Genomic DNA, 19646 nt, shown 5'->3' with positions numbered 1-19646 from the left:
AGGTGCCCCGACTACAAAACTCTAGAAACCGGCAGCATATCTCTATTTTCTTGTATCCAAAAATGCAAGAAGGGCCTTTACACTTGCCAGAAGCTCGACTGGAAGGATCCTTCAAAAAGGTCCCATATTCCCAGAGACTTTGTGCCTGCCCATTGGGGGATATAGGAAGCCCCGAACATCTGTTTTTTAGATGTCCTTTCTATAATGAGGCATGTAGAAATACTATTGACCACTTGCTGAAGAGTCTTGCTGACCTCCCGGAAAAACACAAATATGATCTTCTCCTTTTGGGTAAAGATCATAAGACGACCTGGACGGTCGCCAGATTCTGTCTACAGATCTGTAGGTGCAGACCGTCCCCCGATACAACTAGTCCGTCAAGAAAATCCTCAGACTCGGACCCACGGGTGCCTCTGGGCCATTTTTCTATGGTAGTTTTTCCCAAAGATTTTATGTGTTTATGTGTTTGGCGCATTTTTTGAAATGTAAGCCATTGCTGTACATTGTTTTAAATGTCTGCTTTGCTTTTGGGAGCTCAGTCCCCTTATGTGTTTTAGAAGCTGGTCATTCCTGACACCCTTCTCCCAGGACCAGGCGGGCATTGAGAGCAGAAGAGAAAGCTCAGAAGCAGAAGGCTCAGAATAGCCGACACAGGGGTGGCGTAGAAGAGGAGAGACGGGGGGGACTTGACTCTGAGCAATGCCACTATCTTAGGGAGACTGCATTCTTCCGTGTCTCTCTCTGAACTATGGAATAAATTACGCCTCTTGTCTACCTGCTTCTTGGCTGCCTCTGTGGGAGGGACCGGATTCCCTGCACCCTGACACCACTTGTCACTCTTTCCAGGATGACAAGGAACCATTAATGAGCACTGGACAAGGAGAGGCCAACTGCAGAAGTTTATGTGGCAGCCCAAGGAAACACACCGGAAGGCAGATGTCAGGGGCTGGACTGAGGAAGACTGGGGGGAGCCCCCGCTTTTCCTGAACCTTCTCAAGGGCATGAGGACAGTATTGAATTAGAACAGTGGTTTGCAGAGGGACATAGTCCAGAGGGGAACGGCTGAGAGAAGCTGGGTGAGGAACAGCTAGAAGAGGAAACACCAGGAGAGATAGAGCTGGCAGATTCAGTGTCATTGGACAGCATTCTTGACCCCCCCCTTCGCCTAAGACTAGAAGGGTTTGAGAATGATAGAACAGAGGGCTCAGAGGCAGCAAGCTCACATTACGCGATGGAGGAGTGACGTGTATTAATGGGGACGGAGGGGGTGAGCCTGGACTGGGGGCAGCACCATTTCCAGAGAGATGGGCATTCCTTTATCTCTGGCTGTGATTATTAAAGGAACCAACTGGTAAGAGCGCTGCTTTCATTTGATCTGATTATTTACTGGGGGAGGGATACAATTCCCCAAAGCCTGACAGCAGATAAGCTCTGACCACCTAAACGTACACTTCCTGTGGTGAAAATAACCAGATATCATTTTGAATTATTTTAAAATTTATACACCATTGAATGACAAAACGAGAGGTTCCAAGAGGTTCACTAAGTATAAACGCCCAATTACACATCATTTAAAAATACAACGCTAAAGGTCTTCACTGTCATCAACCTGCAGCAAGATCTTCCTCTCCTCTCCCCTCCCCTCTCCATCCCTGCTTCCCAGAGCCCCTCCCAGGCTGGCTGCTCACAGGCTTGTTGTTTCTGGCAAGAGGAGCAAGTTGGCTGCATGTGCAACAGAGACTCACCTTCCCCAAAACACGTTGACAGGGAAGGGAGTTATTCTACCGGACAAAGTAATGTCAACGGTGTACTTACAGGTACTATCTCCGATCATCCTGTCCTCGCCACTGAATTTCCGGCACAGGTCCCCATTGGTAGGTCCAGTCAAGTAGATGGATTGATGGGTCAAGTTCACTGCGGTTAAATTCCAAAATTCCACGTTGGCGAAAAGGTGTTGTTGTAAAGTGAGAGGCACTCCAAGGAAGGGAATGCCACTTTGGACATGAGCTGGGGCGTTTGCACAGATCCAGCAGTCGTCCAAGGTCACTTGCTTGGCAATTTTTGAGACTAGTTTTACGTAGGAATTGGAGTGCCAAGTGGAGAGGAGGTCTTCATTGGCATCACCAGTTCCCCCCTTTGTCGGGGTGCCGTGCCTACGGGATGCAAGGGGTATTGGCGGTATAGATAGGTGAGGTTTGCAGCCAGTCCCCCGCACCTTTGTGGGCCAGTAGTGTCCCACTCTGTGGGTGCGGGGCCAGTAGTGGAGTGGTACCAGCCTTCCAGGTAGGCCTTGCCCTCCCATGTAGAGGCCAGACCAATGTCCCATACACAGCAGAATCTCCATAGACAGACCCCAAGGTGGATAGTGGGTCGGGGTGTGGAGTCGACACGTTGGCAATAAAATCCATGGATCAGGCGGTCGGTTGGGTGATTCCGGTCTGTATAAACAGACTCTCCTCCCCCATTGTCCAGTAATGTCCAATTAATTGGTTGGAAGACTTCGCCGTCAGAAAAAAGTGTATAGGAGCCATTCAAGCATTGGGCTCGATTCCAAGCATTATTGCGGGTTAGGATGAATTTCTCTAGGAGGGTATAAGTTGGTGAGCAGATGAATAGTTCCCGGGTCTGGTGGGTTGTCAAGGTTGGTAAGACCAAGTAGCAGAGGAGAACACGGGTTTCTGGCGAGCAAAAGTCAAAGTCTCAACCGGTCTAATGACCCCTTCTTCACCATGCCCACAATTCCAAAACCCAGGTGTTTTGTTCAACTTGTAGTCCCGGACACATATGGTGCTGGGAGTTTGTGGGTATGGCAGTCTTGGAGTAGGGAAGAAAGGTAGTGAAAATGCAGGGTGTGAGGAGAAAAGATAAGAGGAAAAGCGGACTGGTACTGATGGAAATCATGAGGGATAGCAGGGGCGGTAGGATGAGGCGAGAAATGTAAGCTGTCAAAAGTGGCGGGTTGTCACAGAGGCGAGTCAAACACGAGCTATCAAACAGGAGCTGTCAAAGCGGCGTTGTTTTGCGTAGTAGGAGGCAAATTGGGGGTCTCCTTTGATCGTCTGCGGTGGGAAGTATTTCAGATGTCCAGTGGGTCGTTGTTGTAGGTGGAGCTGGTCCGGGCTGCTGAACTGATCCGGTCTGTTGGGCTCAATCCGTTCCCCAAACTGGTCCGGTCTGTGGGAGGTCCTCGGAATCGCTGTCGTCCCTGGGTTGCGGTGGGGTGGCGTAGATCATAGGGATGTCGTCCTGGTCTGTGGCATCAGCGGGTGGAAGGGCAGCTTTGCAGCGTGTGTGGTGAAGCCAAGCCAACTTTTCCGCTACCTTAAGAGAAGTGGGGGTAGTCCGTAATACCTGATAGGGTCCCTCCCAGGTGGGTTCCAACGGCACCTTGTGGTAGGTCTTTGTCAACACCCAGTCGCCCGGCTGGAAAGAGTGGATCTTCTCATCCAGGGGTATATTTTGACTCCCAGCTGCATACCTGTGGAGAGTAATCAATTGCTTCTGGAGCTGGATTACATATTGAGCTAGTTCTGATTCTCCCACCTCTAGTTCAGAAGGGGGAAATTGGGTGTTGTACACAGGGGAAGGTCTCCCAAAGCGTAGCTCATACGGAGAAAGGTTCAGGTTTCCCCTGGGACACCCTCTTATGTTATGTAGTACCAAGGGGAGAGCATTGATGCACTTCAATCCGGTGGTTTTACAAAGTTTCCCTAATTGTGACTTGAGCTGCTGGTTCATTCTTTCAACCTGGCCGGAGGACGGTGGGTGATACGGGGTCTGCACTTTCCATTAAATTCCCAATGCTTTGGCTATTTGTTGGGCCACATTCGATGTAAAATGGGATCCTCTGTCGCTGTCTATGTGCCTTGGGACCCCGAAAGGTGGTATGATTTCATGTAGCAAGGCTTTTGCCACAACCTGAAGTCCACTTGTAGACTTTCAAATGGAACAAAAGCCCATGGTCTAGCTCCCGGTGGGGTTCTGGCAGCGTGCTTTGGGTTGAAGGCATGACAGGTATGGCAATTTTAAACTGCAGCCTCTGCAGTGAGGGCTAGTCCTGGCGCATAACAGCAGCGTTTCATACTATCCACAAGCTTGTCCCTTCCCCAACAAGTACATTGGTGTAATATTCTTAGATGCTTTGGCACACAGAGTTTCGGCATCAAGAGTTTTTTGTCGGGGAGGTACCAAATGCCGCCTTTTAAAACAGCCCCCTGTTCCCTCCATCCCTCTAGTTCTTCTGGAGTCGCTGTTTTATACATTAGTTCAAAATCAACATCAGAAGGTAATTGTGCTCCCTGGAATCCATTGTCCAGTGGTAGGGGCCATAAAGCCGCTTCCTGTGCTGCCTGATCAGTGCAGCGGTTTCCGACTGGGATCAGATCCTTTCCCTTTGTGTGTGCTTCACAGTGCACCACCACCTTGGCGTCGGGAAGCTGTGTGGAGTTCACCAGGCGCTCGACTAAAGTTGCGTGGGCAATGTTTGTGCCTGCAGCTGTTAAGAAACCCTTCCGGAGTCAAATTTGACCTGTGGCATGCACCAGTCCGAAATAATATCTCGAGTCCATGTAGATCATAATTCTGTGTCCCGCCCCCATTTCACAGGCTCTGATAAGGGCAATTAGTTCTGCTGCCTGTGCACTATATCCGGCCTGAATGGGGTGTGCTTCTAGAATGTCAGTATCAGCTACTACTACATAACCACTTTTGTGCTCTTCTCCCACTACCTTGGAGCTCCCATCTGTATCTATGATGAGGTCCGGAACTTCCAAGAGAAGGTAGTCCAGATCCTCTCATGGTTTTCCAGCACGGTGAACTACTTGGGAGCAATCATGGTGTGGCGACCCATCATCGGGGAGAGGTGAGAGAGGCGCTGGGTTAAGGGGATTTACCCTTTTGATCATTACGTCTGAGGGGCTCAGGAGGATGGCTTCATGCCTATTTAGTCTCTGTATGGTGAAACATTGGCACCCCCGTAGGCTAAGGAGGGTGGCCACGGCATGGGGAACGTTAATGGTCAGGTCGTGTCCTATTACAGTTTCTTGTGCCTTCTCTAAAAGTAGTGCAGCTGCTGCTACCGCTCTGAGGCACCCCACATTCCCCATTGCAGTGGTATCTAACTGGAGGCTGTAATAGGCAACTGGTCTGTTCCTTCCCTGGAATGGCTGTGTGAGGACACCTGAGGCCACTCCTTTATTTTCATGTATGAACAAGGAGAAGGGCAACTGATAATCAGGGAGCCCAAAGGCAGGGGAGGATCTTAACTCCCGTTTGATGGATTCAAAGGATTCAAGTGCCTCTGCAGACCACTCAAGTTGTTCTGGGGCAGCATCATGAGTCATGGCGGTGAGGGGACGGGTGAATTCTCCATATCGGGGGATCCAGGCGCAGCAGAACCCACTCATTCCAATGAAGCCTCTAAATTGCCTTTTTGTCTTGGGGAGGGGTAGTTTTGTTATGGCCTCTATCCTGTCTGTTGTTAAGGCACGGGTTTCTTTTCCTAGGATGTGACCAAGGTATTTTACTTCCCTTTAGTAATACTGTATTTTCTTTGGGGATACCTTGTGTCCTTTTATGCGCTAATGCCGTGAGAAGAGCTATGGTGTCCGGTTTACAAGATTCCAAGTCCCGCCCACATGGTAAGATGTCATAAACGTACAAAAGGGGGGCGGCGGACCCTTTTGGGAGGGTTACGTCTAGCAGATCCTGATATAGTATAGCAGAGAAGATTGCTGGAGATTCCACATAGTCCTGGGGCAGCCGCGTCCATGTTAATTTTCCGGCTTGCCAGATGAAGGCAAAGAGTAATTGGCTTTCTGCATCCACTGGGATGCTGAAGAAAGCAGAACACAAGTCAATAACGGAGTAAACTACAGTTCCCTCCGGAACTGAGCTCAGGAGGTGATGAGGATTTGCCACCACAGTGTGGCGGGGAATGACAAAGGAGTTCACAAGTCTCAAGTCCTGAACCAAGCATCATTTTACAGGGTTCGTGTGGGGTTTGTGGACGGGGAGCAAGGGGGTGTTACAAGGGGAAGCGCAGGGAACTAGAACTCCCATTTTTAAGAATTCCTCTATCATCGGAGGAAGTCCTTCTATTGCCTCCTTCGGTAATGGGTATTGTTTGGTACAGGGAAAAGGCAGGTCTTTCCTGTAGTTCACCTCTACTGGGGTGGCGGACTTCAGGAGTCCAACCGATGTGGATTCAGTTCCCCACAGCCGGGGGGGGACCCCATTTAGGAGCTCAGGGGGAAGATCCAGATCTTTATTATTCGTCTCTTGTAAGATTCCTTGGAAGTTGAAGATAGATTCATTGGGCATATACAGGTAAATCCCCTCCTCCACATTGGATGGTGGCATTTAGTTTGACGGGGCTAGAAGTTAATAAAAAAGTGTGCTTAATGGACAAAGGTCCAACTGACACTTTGGCAGCCTTGGAAAGGGGGCAAACTCTAGGAGTCCTGTCCAGTCCCATTATGGTCCTGGTTTCTTCTCCTGGGGTCAAGTGACTATTTGTGAGAGTAGAATAGGTGGCCCCCGTGTCTAGCAGACAGTCGTAAGATTGTAGAATCTGAGGAAGATAGTTGTAGAATAGGGCAAAGGGAAGGAAAAGAGGGGGGATCTGCTTCTGATTGTCAATAGTCATTGTATTCCTCCATTACCATTTCGTGGAAGGGTTGGCAGGGCAGTTTGGATGGTTGAAAGGATTGATGTTATTGGGGAGACTCTTAGGTTGCGGTGAAGGAGGAGGAAGCACCCTTTGGGAGGACCCATAATCAGGGGGAGTTCCCTGAGCCTGGGGTTAGCCGGTTCCCTGTATTCCGGCCTCGGTGTCCTTGACTCTATAGTCTGATCTCCTGGGCCTGGATTCTTGGTGTCCGGTTAATAATGGGCAGTTCCTTCTGATGTGTCCTTCCTCATTGCAATGGAAACAGACACGTCTGTCTGGCTGTTCATGTCCTCTCCCCTTCTGCCTCTCCCTAGGAGGGGGAGCCCCGGTTGTGTAAACTAGCACTCGTGGGGATTCTCCCCTCTGGTCCTTCCTTTTTCGTTCATCTCTTGAATTAAAAACTGACTTAGAGAGGATCTCATTTATTGTTTTCCCATCGTAGCCGTGGTGTGCGTTGAATGCCTTCCGTATGTCGGCTGTGGCTTGGTCTTTAAAGAATCCCTTAACAATAACCTCATGTTGTGGACTTTCAGGGTTGATCCCACCCCAGGTTTTGATTGTGGACACCAATCAGGTATAATAATCGGAAGGGTGTTCATCGGGTCCTTGTAGGATGGCTTGGACTTTAGTCCAGTTTACTGTTTGCTGTCCTGCAGCTTGCAAGCCATCCAGAATAGCTTTCTTAAATATCTTCAAACCCCATATACCCCCGGTTGTGTTATAATCCCAGGCAGGGTTGTTCAGGAGGTTTTGGGCTGTCAACTCTATGATTCTATGATTCTATGAAAGTGGGCATATCAGTGGGTCTGTCTGCTTAATAGTTAGGTCTGCTCAAAGCTTCCCCTGCCTTTACCAGTATCTCCCTCTTCTCAGCTTCATTAAAAAGGGTTCCTAATAACATATGCACATCAGCCCACATCAGATTACGAGTGGAAAAGTTAGTGGCTACTTGTCGATGGCATTTATCGGGGTCATCTCGAAGGGAGGGCATTTTATCCAACCAGTTCATTAAATTGGAGGTGAGGAAAGGCTGATGGATGAAAACCATGTGAGGCGGGTCTCCTGCTCTTGCCGGGGGTAAGGGTAGTGCTCTGAGGGGGCGCACGGCCTCTACTTCTCCATTGACTAAGTTATTTCTGTGGCAAGTTCTCCTAGAGAGCGGTTCTTCACCTTCCTCATCTGAAGGAGCCCCCGCAGGCATAGCATTGGGGTTGGGACTAGCTTGTCCCCCCCCCCCGGCACAATCTGGAGAAGGTTGTTTGAGCTGGGATTTGTAGGTTTGGGGAGAGATCGGGGGCAGGATTCCCCGGCCTGTCTAAGGCTCCTGCCCCGGCTCTGGCTCCACTCCTGGTCTGGATGGCAGGGGTCCCATTGGTTCAGGGTAGTAAAAGGGGATGAGGGACCTATCTAACTTTTCCTCTTGCATCCTGATTTCATCATAAGGAGGGGGTCTAGCAGTCCCCAGTACAGCCATCTGTCAAGTGATCTGTGCTTGATTACATTTAAAGAGTTCGTGGGCTTCCACGAAGACATTTAGGTAGTAAAGCTGTCGGGGGTTTTCATCAGCTAAGTAGGATCTAAGTGCTTGCATCTTCGTAACATTAAAAGAGCCTTGAGGTGGCCATTGAGACCCTGCCTCTAGGGGATGGATAAAAGCCACCCATGAAAAGTTACAAAGGTCTCTCAATTTGGACTTGAAAAGACACTTTCGCCCCTTTAAACTTTTCCAGTTGGAGATGACAAACTGGAGAGCCGTATCAGAATCCTCTCTGGGGCAAAAAGGATTCATGGAAGCCTTGTTGCCAGGAGGAGTCCAGCTATAGTGCTTGGAAGGTTGAGCTCCAATTTTACTTTTATACTGGGGGGGGCGTTGCTCAATAACAAGCTATACAATGAGATAGACAAACAGATACAAGAGAGGGACAAAGGGGGGGGAGAGAAAAGAATGTCCTATCAGTATTCAGTCTAACACTCAGGTGCCCCTCGTGGCCCTTTCTGGGCAAACTCCAACGGATTGGACCAGAGAAGGCTAGCAGAAATCTAAAACCAGGCAATCCCTGCCTACAATTAAAACCACAGGCAACTGGCCTGCAAACCACGGGTCTCTTAACCCGGAAAAACAACAGATCCGGAATTCACTCAGAACTGCTTATAAAACAAACTAATCCTAGTGCGGGGCCCTGTCTTCTTCGGTGAACCTCCCGCTCTACCGTCCACAACAACCTCCTGCCTGATCTCAGATGCTAGATACGGGATTCCCTACTGGACACTTGCACATCGCAATGCCAGGTTGGGACCCAAGAAATCAAAAGTTTGGAAAGGAACAAACAACCTTGCGTTCTCAGGTACACGAGTCATCCCAACAAGGGTCGCCATGCCAGAGGTGCGGCTTCGTTTGATTTAAGGAGAAGAGTATAGGAATAGGTAAAGTCCCTTTAACCTTCTCTGGCCGTACTCCGAAGGATCGGGTTGAAGGGTATCCTTCAGGAAAGTGGTGAGTTTTCCACGACCCTTTCTGGGCAAACTCTGACGGATCGGGTCGAGGGGAGAGAGAAAAAGGTATACCACGACCTTCTCTGGCTGTACTCTGAGGGATCGGGTCGGAGAGAGAGAGAGACAGAGAGAGATTTTCTATGACCCTTTCTGGGCAAACTCCGATGGATCGGGTCGAGGAGAGAGAAAGAAAAAGGTTTCCCATGACCTTCTCTGGCCGTACTCCGAGGGATCAGGTCGGGGAGTGGGGGGAAAAGGAAAGCTTTGGTTGTCGTGGAGATGTTATCCTTCCACCCCCTCCCAGTGCACTAATTTCAAACCATACTCATGTCCTAGGAACATCCCTCGTGGATCCTGGGATCCTTAGTTGGCCGGCTAGACCTTGCCTTTGCTCCTCCTGGCTGAGCCTTTAGTGACAGCTGATTACCTCCCACAAAGGGAAGGCAGGGAGAGAAAAAGGATCCCTGGGCTAAGGTTGCCCAGTGGTGCCCGATCCCCTCTATCTCCCCCCTCATCTTCATAGGAGAACCAAGAGTCCCTGAGCACAGTCACCAAACTGTTAAGGGAGAAATCTGAGGGCTCCCTTGGACAAAAAGCAAGAACACCAACCAGGAAAATTGGAGCAAAACAGCAGCCAATAGGCTTGGTCTTTATTAAGACTGTCGTGACAGGACTCCAACTCACTGCAAGACAAAGCAAGATGGAAGCGCCAAACAAAAGAAGACCCCAACTTTTATTAGTTACTAATCCCCCATGCTACACCCCTGACACTACATCATGACTACATCATTGATACATCACAAAGAGGAGGGGTTGATGTGGTAACCTGAGTGTCCTGTCACCTGTCCGGTTCCTCCTTCCCCCCTCCCCATGAGCACATTCCAGAGGACAAAGAGGAGTTAACAGTTTCCTGCTCCCAGGGGGAAGGGTTGGTCACTGTCCTTTGTTTTAGTCCATACTGAACCCACTTCCAATGCAAGTTCTTTGTAATTGAAATGGTCCACTTTCTGGCACCATCAATGTGGGCACGCCCGCTGGGGTGGGCTCGCAGCGGACACGTTGGTACGCTTGGGGGCTTATGGCTGCCCTATGTCAAGCCTCCCCCTTTGATAGTCCTTCTTCCAAGGTGCAGAACAAAAGGGGAACGGTACAGATCCAATGTACAGCTGAATTTCTTTGAATTTATAACAGAAACACTACAGAGGTAAAAACACTTTCACTCCAAGAGGAAACACTTGGATACATGCGGATAGGACAAGTCATGGTCAATTAAACCCAGATACATTGTATTAGCAGCTGTCAATAGTTACTGAGAGGTAGACGTCGGCCCTGCAGTACCTGCTTGGTCGCCAGAAGGGGCGCTATTCAGTTACACTCATTGGCTGGAGCGCAGCAGTTTATTTGCATAGGGAACTGGTCTACCTGTATTGAAAATAGCAAACGGGCTTCCGTGGGGATAGACTTACGATTCAAGCACTTCCTTATTTACGGAAGGCTTTTCAAATAAAGTTTATTAAAGGAAGTGGTGTGTGTGTGTGTGTGTGTATGTTGTGCTTGTGCAACTGAATGGTTGGGGGGGTTCCTGCAACAGGCCAAACTCTGCCCCCCCTTGATTTATGCCAAATGTTAGAGCAGCATTGCAAACATGTTTTCCTCCAGCTCTGCAGCTGCTGCTTGAGGATTCAAGACGCCAGAAAGTTTTCTAGGTGAGATTTCTTCCACTTATGATTATCAAAATCATAGTGATTTCTTCTTCTAAAAGCCCAAGAGATGTTTCTGGAGGTTGCATCAGAAGCACCAACAGCATGACATTATTACTTGTACCGTGAATGAAAAAGAAAAAATTCTTGCAGATAGTATTTCCTGTCTTGGAGAGAGACTGAGTGAAGACTGGAGCAGGTGAAGGGCTGGGGGGAAGAGGGAAGCCAGAGCTGAGCCCCCCACCCCACCCCAGGAAAGCCACTGCAGCTTTGGTCTTGCAAGAGTCTTGTGATTCTCCTGCTTGGCTGGGTCAGGAAGGAAGAGGAGCCACACGTAGCAGATGTGAAGGAGGCAGAGCCAGGATGAGATCCCTGCTGCTCCTGCTGCTAATTTGCTCCCAAGGAGTTTGTGTGAAGCAGAAGGCAAAATGCCCCTTGAATCTGATCAGAGATAAAATTGATGCTCGCAATTACTTCTGGCCTGGAGACTTTTTCATTGGTGGAATCGTATCTCCACAATATATTTTGGAACATAATCCATATGTCTTTAACCAGACACCCTTCACCAAGCATGTGATGTAAGTGATTCTTTACGTAGGAATGTCAAAGTCTTTAACCTCCCCTGGTCCCTATCTCTGAAGGAGAGAGCCCCTATCTCACAGCTGGGGAGTCTGGGGTCCTCCAGAGGTCACTGGATTACAACCCCCTCTTGCCTGACCGACCCTTCGCCTTGATGGTTGTTGTTGTTAGAATTTATAGATATCCCTATACCCGGGGGTATCAGGGCAGTTCACAGAATGAAATCAAGATATAAAACCACAAAATACCTAAGAAAAATAAAAACAACAACCCAATTGCCGCCCCACCGGGGCTGATGGGAGGTGGGGTCCAGTAAAAGATTCCCCCCAAGCCTCTCCTATTGCCTTGCATCTTGCAGGTTGGTGACACAAGAATGAAAGAGAATCTGGTCAGGGATCAAAGGGATCCCCTGAATTTTCCCACCTGCAGGAAGGAGGTGAGGATGGCATGAGACTCAGGCAGTATTCAAGGTTCCAAGATTTGATTTATTACTATTGTTTGTACAATTTATAAACTGCTTCATCAGAATTGTCTTTAAGGAATGGAGCAGTTTTGAGAATGAAATGCTAAGATCCTCCAGGTGATGTTAGCTGGAGAGAGAGAAAGATATGCTTTCTACAAAATGAAGAAATAAACAATAGAAGTCAAGAGACTCCAATGCTATGGAGTCAGATCTCTAAAAAAAGAACAATTCTTCTTCTTCTTCTTCTTCTTCTTCTTCTTCTTCTTCTTCTTCTCTCATTCTCTCAACCTAACCTAAAGTTGTTTTGAGATCTTGGACTAACTAACCCACTGGTCACAAAACACCACCTCTACACTCCTGGATTGGAGAACAAATCTCCAAATCTTTATTGTACAATGGGCAGGAAAGGGTTGGATATAAATGCAATAAGATAATTTAATAGAGACTAATCTTTGTGGAGAATATTTTGTTATCATTCACCTGTGAAGAGGGTTTCAGTCTTTTAAATTGGTCCATTCATTGCAGCGACCCATTTGCGTTCTACTGGCACATCTTCTCCTTCCTGTTCACCATCCAGGAGATCAACCGGGATCTCAGGCTCTTACCCAACACCACCCTTGGCTACAACCTCTATGAGAACTATTTTGATGCCAGGATAACTTCAGATGCCATGCTAGAGCTGCTTGCAGGCAGCGGAAGAAACATTCCCAATTATCGCTGCGGAGAAGAGAATCCCCTTCTGGCTGTTCTTGGAAGGAGTGATTCTGACATCTCAAAGGAGATTTCCACCATGTCAGGCATCTACAAAATCCCACAGGTATGAATGGGACAGAGGGCAGGGAGGGACACAGGAGGAAACTCTACTTTCTCCTGGGGGGCGTTAAGGGGGGAAACCCTGAGCTATGTGCTGGCCATCAGGCTTGGTTCATTTCTAGTTGCTGTTTTGTTAAGGGTGTTAATATTGTTCCATAGATTATACATACGGTACTATTTTGTTACTCATATAATGTTACTTTTGTTGAAATTGTACTGTTGTTTTGTTAAGAATGTCTTATAGAACATAATTGTTCTACTGATGATTTGTAAATTATTCTATATTAATTATGTTGCGATGTTCTATTACGTTTTTGCTGTTCATGAGCCGCTTTGTGATTTTTGTGAATGAAAAGCAGCACAAAAATATAATAAATGGAATGATATCCAACACTCTTTTTTGAATGTGCTGAGCCTTTTCCTACTTGGCCCCCACCGGACAGGGAGGGAGCTGACAGGCAAAGGACTGGCAAGGGGAACCAGGCAGGCAGAGAGCATCTTTATCCCTTCACTTCTTAGTATCAAACGAAACAGACAAGAGAACCACAAAGTATGCTCCCTCCAGGCTGGAGCTGTTGCCCAGTGTGCCCCCTCCTCCTTGCCCCAGCTTGCATATCAGACCCCTCCTGCTGCCTACAGTGGCAGCCAAGGAACCCCTTCTGCCTCTGAGCCGTTTTCTGCTCTGTGATGTGGGTGAAACCCCTGGTTTTAGAGGAAGGAGGAAGATCTAGCAGTCTCCCATGGGACCTAGTCTCAACTGGCTCTGATCTTGTCTCCACTGCATCTGACTCCTGTCTCTCTTCAGGGCTGGTGAATCTGCCACCTTGCCCTTGCTCCTCACCTCCCAACATTCCCCAGCTCTTTTCTTCTTCTGGGCTGGGTCCTTTTCCCACCCCCACGAACCTGGCTCCATGCTGTCTTCCTCTGCCCCCTCCCTGGAAGACTCTTGAGGGTCTCCACCTCCTCTTCTTCTCATCGGAACAGTTCCTGACACCAGCAGATGTTTCGGAATAAAACTCCCATTGATCCCAGCAGCACAATTTATATCAATCATTTCAGATTACTAAATATCTACTCCCTTCCTGAAAGCAAAACAATTACTCTTTCCTTTCTTCACCAGCTCAGTTATGGCTTCACAGCCCAGGTTCTTGAAGATAAAACACAGTTCCCTTTCGTCTACCAGATGCTCCCCAAAGAGGAAAGTCAGTACCAGGGGACCGTGGAGTTGTTCCTCCATTTTGGATGGAACTGGATTGGCCTCTTGGCTCCAGACAATGACAGTGGAGAAAAGTTCGTGAGGACTATGACACCTCTGATGACCAGAAGAGGCATCTGCATTGCCTTCTCAAAAATATATACAGAAGAGGATTTATATCAACTAATGGACCCAAGTGAAGCTGTTATCAACAGGAGACAAGTCGGGGTATTTGTTTGCTATGTAACTGATACAAAGGAAATTTTCTTAATAATGGAAACATGTATAAATATTGAGGTATATTGGAAGAAGGAAATACAGGGAACAGTCTGGATCACAACTGCTTTCCAGGACATCAACGTTAGCTTGACATTCGCTCCTAGGTACATCCAGTGCCTTCAAGGTTCTCTCTCTTTCACAATTAAGACCAGGATAAGGAGCACCAAAAGTGGTTATGATGAATCACTGTTCCGTAATTTTTTCTTTTTTTGGAGTGTAGCATTTCGCTGTTCATATTCCAAGCATGTTTTATCCCCGAAAGGCCGGATAAGATGCAGAGAGAAGGAGGAACGGAAGTCTTTGCCCCAAGAGGAGATTGAGAGCGCTCTGTCTGGAGACAGCTATGGCACTTACATCAATGTTCAGGCTGCAGCCCAGGCCTTGAATGCTGCGTTTTCATCTAGACCACGGCGGATGCTGATGGTGGGAGGAGCCGCCCAGCGGGAACAGGGAAGGCTTCAGCCATGGCAGGTATTTCCTTAGGCATTTAGAATAGTTATGTAAATTATGGGAATATTTGGAACTGGCCAAATTGATGGATATAATAAGATTAAAGCCAATGAATCCAGACAAGAAGGATTGGAAGTGCTTGAATGATTATTTAGAAAGACAAGGCTCTAACGTAAAAATTTGGCTGTGTCTAGAATGACCTTGTGAATGGAAAAGGGGAAACATATATATATGCATATCTATATATTAAGATGCAAATAATACTGAAATACAGATAAAACATGAAATAAAATATGAAATGTGAAAGGAAGTGTTGTAAGAGTGATGAAAGTCTATTACTATTATTATTTTGTAAAATAGTGTTTATTGTATTGAAATATGCTTTTCTTTATTCATTCACTGTCTACTTTTCTTTTTCTTTTTTCTTTTCTTTCTTTTTTCCTTTTTTCCTTTTCTTTATATTATTCTTTATGTATAGTTTGGTATTGATGTATTTACTTTGCAATAAAAATTCTAATTAAAAAATAGGGGGAAATGATTTTATTGTCTTTTGTATTGATCTTATTTATTATTTGCATTAATCTTATTTTGGAGACCCACTTGCTCCAAGTGAGGAACAATAAAATGCTGCTGTTTTCCCTGTCATTCCAGCTCCACCCTTTCTTACAAGAAATCCAGTGTCTGAATACCTCCAGGGGCACAATATGTTTGGATGAGAATTGGGAGCTGCCTCCTGACTTTGATATCATGAATTGGGTGATGTTTCCCAATAGGTCTCGTGCTCTAGTGAAGATTGGCAGTATAAGGAGAGAGGCATCTACTGGCATCAAGTTCACCATCAACCCAGAAGCCATTGAGTGGCCTGAGAAGTTTCACAAGGTAGGGGATGTTACCAAGGAAGAAGGCTAGGAGATCCTGCTCATCCTCTTCCTGGAGCCTCTTTTGGCAAATGACCTTTAAGGGGGACCAGTGGTGTCCTTTCCACCCAGTTTCAGGTGCCAGCGCTGAATCTTGGAGGCTCAAGAATGCGCTAGCGCCCAGGCATCCTGAGAAAAGGCAGACTATGTTTCCCAGCCAGGTGCCTCTCAGTCCACCTGGGGAGGAAAGCCAGCAGCACCCAGTCCTCTTTCTTTCTCTCTTTCTCTTTCTCTCTCTCTCTCTCTCTCTCTCTCTCTCTCTCTCTCCTGTTCAGTCCCCCCGAAATAGGCTGGTGGCTGGTTTTCTCTAAACCCCAAATCCTACACCCAGGCGTGTGCACCCTGTGGTTTGGCATGTGGGAGATTACCCAAATCCTAAAGTTTGGCAAAACCACATTAAGGACCTGAACAGTCAATTTGTACAAGAGGAGCAGCTAATTCCTCCCAAAAACGCACAATAAAACCTCAAATATTTAAAACTTCTCTGTATAGGACTGCCTTCTAAAAGTCAGCTAGTTACTTATTTCCTTGACATCCCATGGGAGGTTGTTCCACATGGAAGTCGCCACCAATGAGAAGGCCCTCTGCCTGGTTCCCTGTAACCTCATAGGTAGGGAACCGCCAGAAGGCCCTTGGAGCTGGACCTCAGGGTCAGGGCTGGATAAAGGGGAAGGAGACACACCTTCAAGCGTACAGGGCCAAGTTCGTTTAGGGCTTTAAAAGATCAGCACCAACATTCTGAATTGTATATAAATGTGTGATATAAAACTTGCATGAACAAACAAACAAAGAGATGCTTCTGTGCAAAAAGTGGGAAGGCTCAGGGGACAAGAGATCCTCCTAGGTAATTTCCAAACTGTCAAAATTCACCTTCTCCCCTTGCCCTATCATGTTTATTGATTCTCTTCTTATCTTCATTTTCAGGCCGTGCCTCGTTCCAGGTGTAGCAAAATATGTCAACCTGGATTTGCAAAGGTGGTCCTAGAAGGAAAGCCTGTTTGCTGCTATGCTTGTGATCCTTGTGCGGAAGGAAGCATGTCCAACCAAGAAGGTGGGTGAGAAGGATTACAAGAGAGGAAGCATTCTTGCCCTTTGCAAAAAAGGAACAAAGAATTGCTTGCCACTCTTTACACATTCTTATTTCCTGAGGGCAGGTGGTTATGGATGTAAGGGATGCTGAAGCCGCTCTTTTCCTCTTCCTCAGATGCAGAACGTTGCACCAAATGCCCAGAAGATCAGCATCCAAACAATGACAGAGATCGATGTGTCTCCAAGATTATCACCTTCCTGGCTTATGAAGACCATCTGGGGATCACCTTAGCTTCCATTGTCCTCTTCTTATCTTCTACAGCAGGCATTGTGTTAGGAATCTTCATTAAATACAAAGAAACCCCAATAGTCAAAGCCAACAACCGGGACCTCTCCTACATCCTGCTCATCTCCCTTCTGCTTTCCTGTTTGTCCTCCTTCCTCTTCATTGGGCAACCAAGAATAGCGACCTGCCTTCTCCGACAAACGGCCTTCAGCATCATCTTCTCCGTTGCTGTTTCTTCTCTCTTGGCCAAGACCATCACGGTGGTGCTGGCCTTCCTGGCCACAAGGCCAGGGAACAGGGTGAGGAGATGGCTAGGGAAGAGTCTGGCCAACTCCATTGTCAGCTCCTGTTCTGGTGTGCAAGTTCTCATCTGCACCATCTGGCTGGGCTCTTCTCCCCCATTCCCAGAGCCCGACATGCACTCCCAGGCGGAAGAGATCATCTTGCAATGCAACGAAGGCTCTGCAGCCATGTTTTATGTTGCCCTCGGCTACCTGGGCTTCCTGGCTACCATCTGCTTCACGGTGGCGTTCCTAGCCAGGAAGCTGCCTGGCTCCTTCAACGAAGCCAAGCTGATCACCTTCAGCATGCTGGTCTTCTGCAGTGTTTGGGTGTCTTTTGTGCCCACCTACCTGAGCACCAAGGGCAAGCACATGGTGGCCGTGCAGATCTTCTCTATGTTGGCCTCCAGTGCTGGGCTCCTGGGCTGCATCTTCCTCCCCAAGTGCTACGTTATTCTGCTGAGGCCTGATCTGAATACAAAGGAGCACCTGACCACAAGAACTTAAGATGTCGTCAGATTTGCATAGTATTCCATGTTGATTCTACCCAGCACTGCAGAAAGGAAACACACATAGTTGTTTTTGGATTAATGCTCTATCGATATAAATCTCTCTTCATTTTGCATAAGTCATGAATGATGAAAATGAACCTATAATAACTGCCATGACTACAAGCCTCCTGGCCTGAAAATCTTTTTCACAGGCTGATTCCAACAAGATACCTTAAACGTCATGTTGTTGTTTTTTATGTTCCTGATCCTCATCTGGGTCATCCTGGCTGGTTCTGGAGGACAGTGTGGATTTGGATCAGTTGTATGCAGAAGGGCATAGTGCAGAGGCTGCAGAGGGTAGAAGCTGGCAAAGATTGGAAGAGGAACCGCAGGAAGAAGAAGAAGCTCCAGGGGAGAGACACCTGACAGACTCAGTGTCTTTGGAAAGCATTCCTGACACACACACCCTTCTCACAAGACAAGACAGGCATTGAGGATAGTAGAGCAGAGAGCTCAGCTGCAGAAGGCTCAGTTTGGCCAGCACAGAATAGGGGAGGCGAAGTTGGAGGGACTTTACTTTGAGCAATGTCATTTCGAGAGAGAGACCACATTCCTTTGTCTCTTGTTGTGATTATTGAATAAACTAATGGGTGAGAACTCTCCTTTTTTAGCTGCTTCTTTGCTCCCAATGAATCTGATTCCCCAAAGCCGACTCCTTTTCATCTTCTCTTTGAAATGATGGGAGGAACCAGCTGGGGAACCATCAAGGACAGAAGGCTGAGAGCCTGGGGAGAGGCGGTGGGACAACGATGGGAGGTCAGAGCGAGAAGACTGGGGGAAAGAGGGGTCAGAAGCCGAGAGGGTAACAGGGCTTAGTGAGCGGGGAGAGTCTGTGGAGAGGGCAGTCCAGAATCAGAGGCCGAAGCTGAAGCAGGAGGGAGGCCAAGAGGCAGAGGCGAGTCAGGCTCCCCCTCCCGCAGCCACAAACTCCCCTCCCTCCTGGTCTTTCAGAAGAGGCAGGAAAAGGGTGGAGGAGAGAAGGACTTCACACAAGCGCAGTCTCTGCTTGCTTGGGAAAAACCCTGGAGAGGAGAGGAGATATGAAACTCTGGAGAGGCGACTCCGGGACATGAGCTGCCCTGACCCTTTGCCAAGTCTGTGAAGATCTCCATGGCCTCCAAGTCCTTGGCTTGTCACCTTTCAGTCAAGATGTCAGTGTATTGCTCATCTTTCCTCCTTGAAGCAAGGATTCCCGTTTTCTTTTACACTACAGTCACGTTCGTTCATTTCTCTTGGCCCAGTCTCTTGTGCAAATAGTCCCTGATTGTGAATGGGTGACACTCTGCCTGTCCCTTCATCAGGTCCAGCCTTGCCCTCTGGCAGCCAAGAGGGAGAGGTCCAAGTTGGTGCTCTTGTGATGCCCCCCCCTTGCTCTGACCAGCCCGAGGGCTCAGGACCACTTCAGCCATGTCTTTGTAGGCTGAGTTTCCACCCATCTGTACAAATAAAACAGTTTATTTGAACATTTACAGTGTTTTCCATTGATAGAGTTTCACAGGCTTATTGGATGATTTCCACAAGGCACGTTTCTCCACTGGACCCGCTGATGTGTGATGGACGAAGTGTTGACAAGCTCTTTACAGATTTTGCTCTTTACACAGCCACTCCTTTTTTAAAAAAAAATAATATTTATTGAAATTTTCCAACAGCATAACACCAAAACAAAACATATCCACAAAAAACAAAAAAGAGAAGAAAACATTGAATAGCAAAAGAGGAGGGAAAAAAATAAAGAAAAAGAAACCCAGAAAAAATACCCTCTTCCCCACCCCCCAACACAAAAAATCCCAAAAAGCAAAACAAAACAACTCTCAAAGTCTCACATTCCTTTTTTTTAAACTTGTTTCCTTGACTTCCTCCCACCTCCCTCTTTGTATACCAAATTTTTAATCTAATCGGCAAATTCCATCCAACTTTTAATACTTTTTCACTTATTTACC

General features: G+C 47.5%; 2 protein-coding genes across 2 annotated transcripts in view; one reads left to right on the top strand and one right to left on the bottom strand.

The window, feature by feature from the left end:
- The window catches only part of LOC310660898 (uncharacterized protein), a 561482-nt gene that overhangs the window by 116947 nt on the left and 424889 nt on the right, over positions 1 to 19646 (bottom strand). The gene's annotated exons all lie outside the window — the stretch shown is intronic.
- On the top strand, positions 108 to 18026 carry LOC310661083 (vomeronasal type-2 receptor 26-like). Its single transcript, XM_083406865.1, has 6 exons — positions 108 to 1351; positions 12431 to 12722; positions 13839 to 14663; positions 15294 to 15521; positions 16484 to 16610; positions 16764 to 18026. Exons 1-6 carry the CDS (start codon positions 1305 to 1307, stop codon positions 17660 to 17662), a joined length of 2418 nt encoding a protein of 805 aa, XP_083262991.1. The 5' UTR covers positions 108 to 1304; the 3' UTR covers positions 17663 to 18026.

This window comes from Podarcis tiliguerta, assembly GCF_965153285.1.
Source record: "Podarcis tiliguerta genome assembly, chromosome: 12".
In the NCBI taxonomy this organism is placed as follows: Eukaryota; Metazoa; Chordata; class Lepidosauria; order Squamata; family Lacertidae; genus Podarcis; species Podarcis tiliguerta.
Note: the sequence above shows the minus strand (reverse complement) of the source record. Positions and strands in the feature narration are given on the sequence as shown.

Coding starts and splice junctions, on each gene's coding strand:
- LOC310661083 (XM_083406865.1), top strand. CDS start 1,305: ATGGGCATTCCTTTATCTCTGGCTGTGATTATTAAAGGAACCAACTG. Junction 15,522..16,483: donor GGCCTGAGAAGTTTCACAAG/GTAGGGGATGTT, acceptor CTTCATTTTCAG/GCCGTGCCTCGTTCCAGGTG. Junction 16,611..16,763: donor AAGCATGTCCAACCAAGAAG/GTGGGTGAGAAG, acceptor CCTCTTCCTCAG/ATGCAGAACGTTGCACCAAA.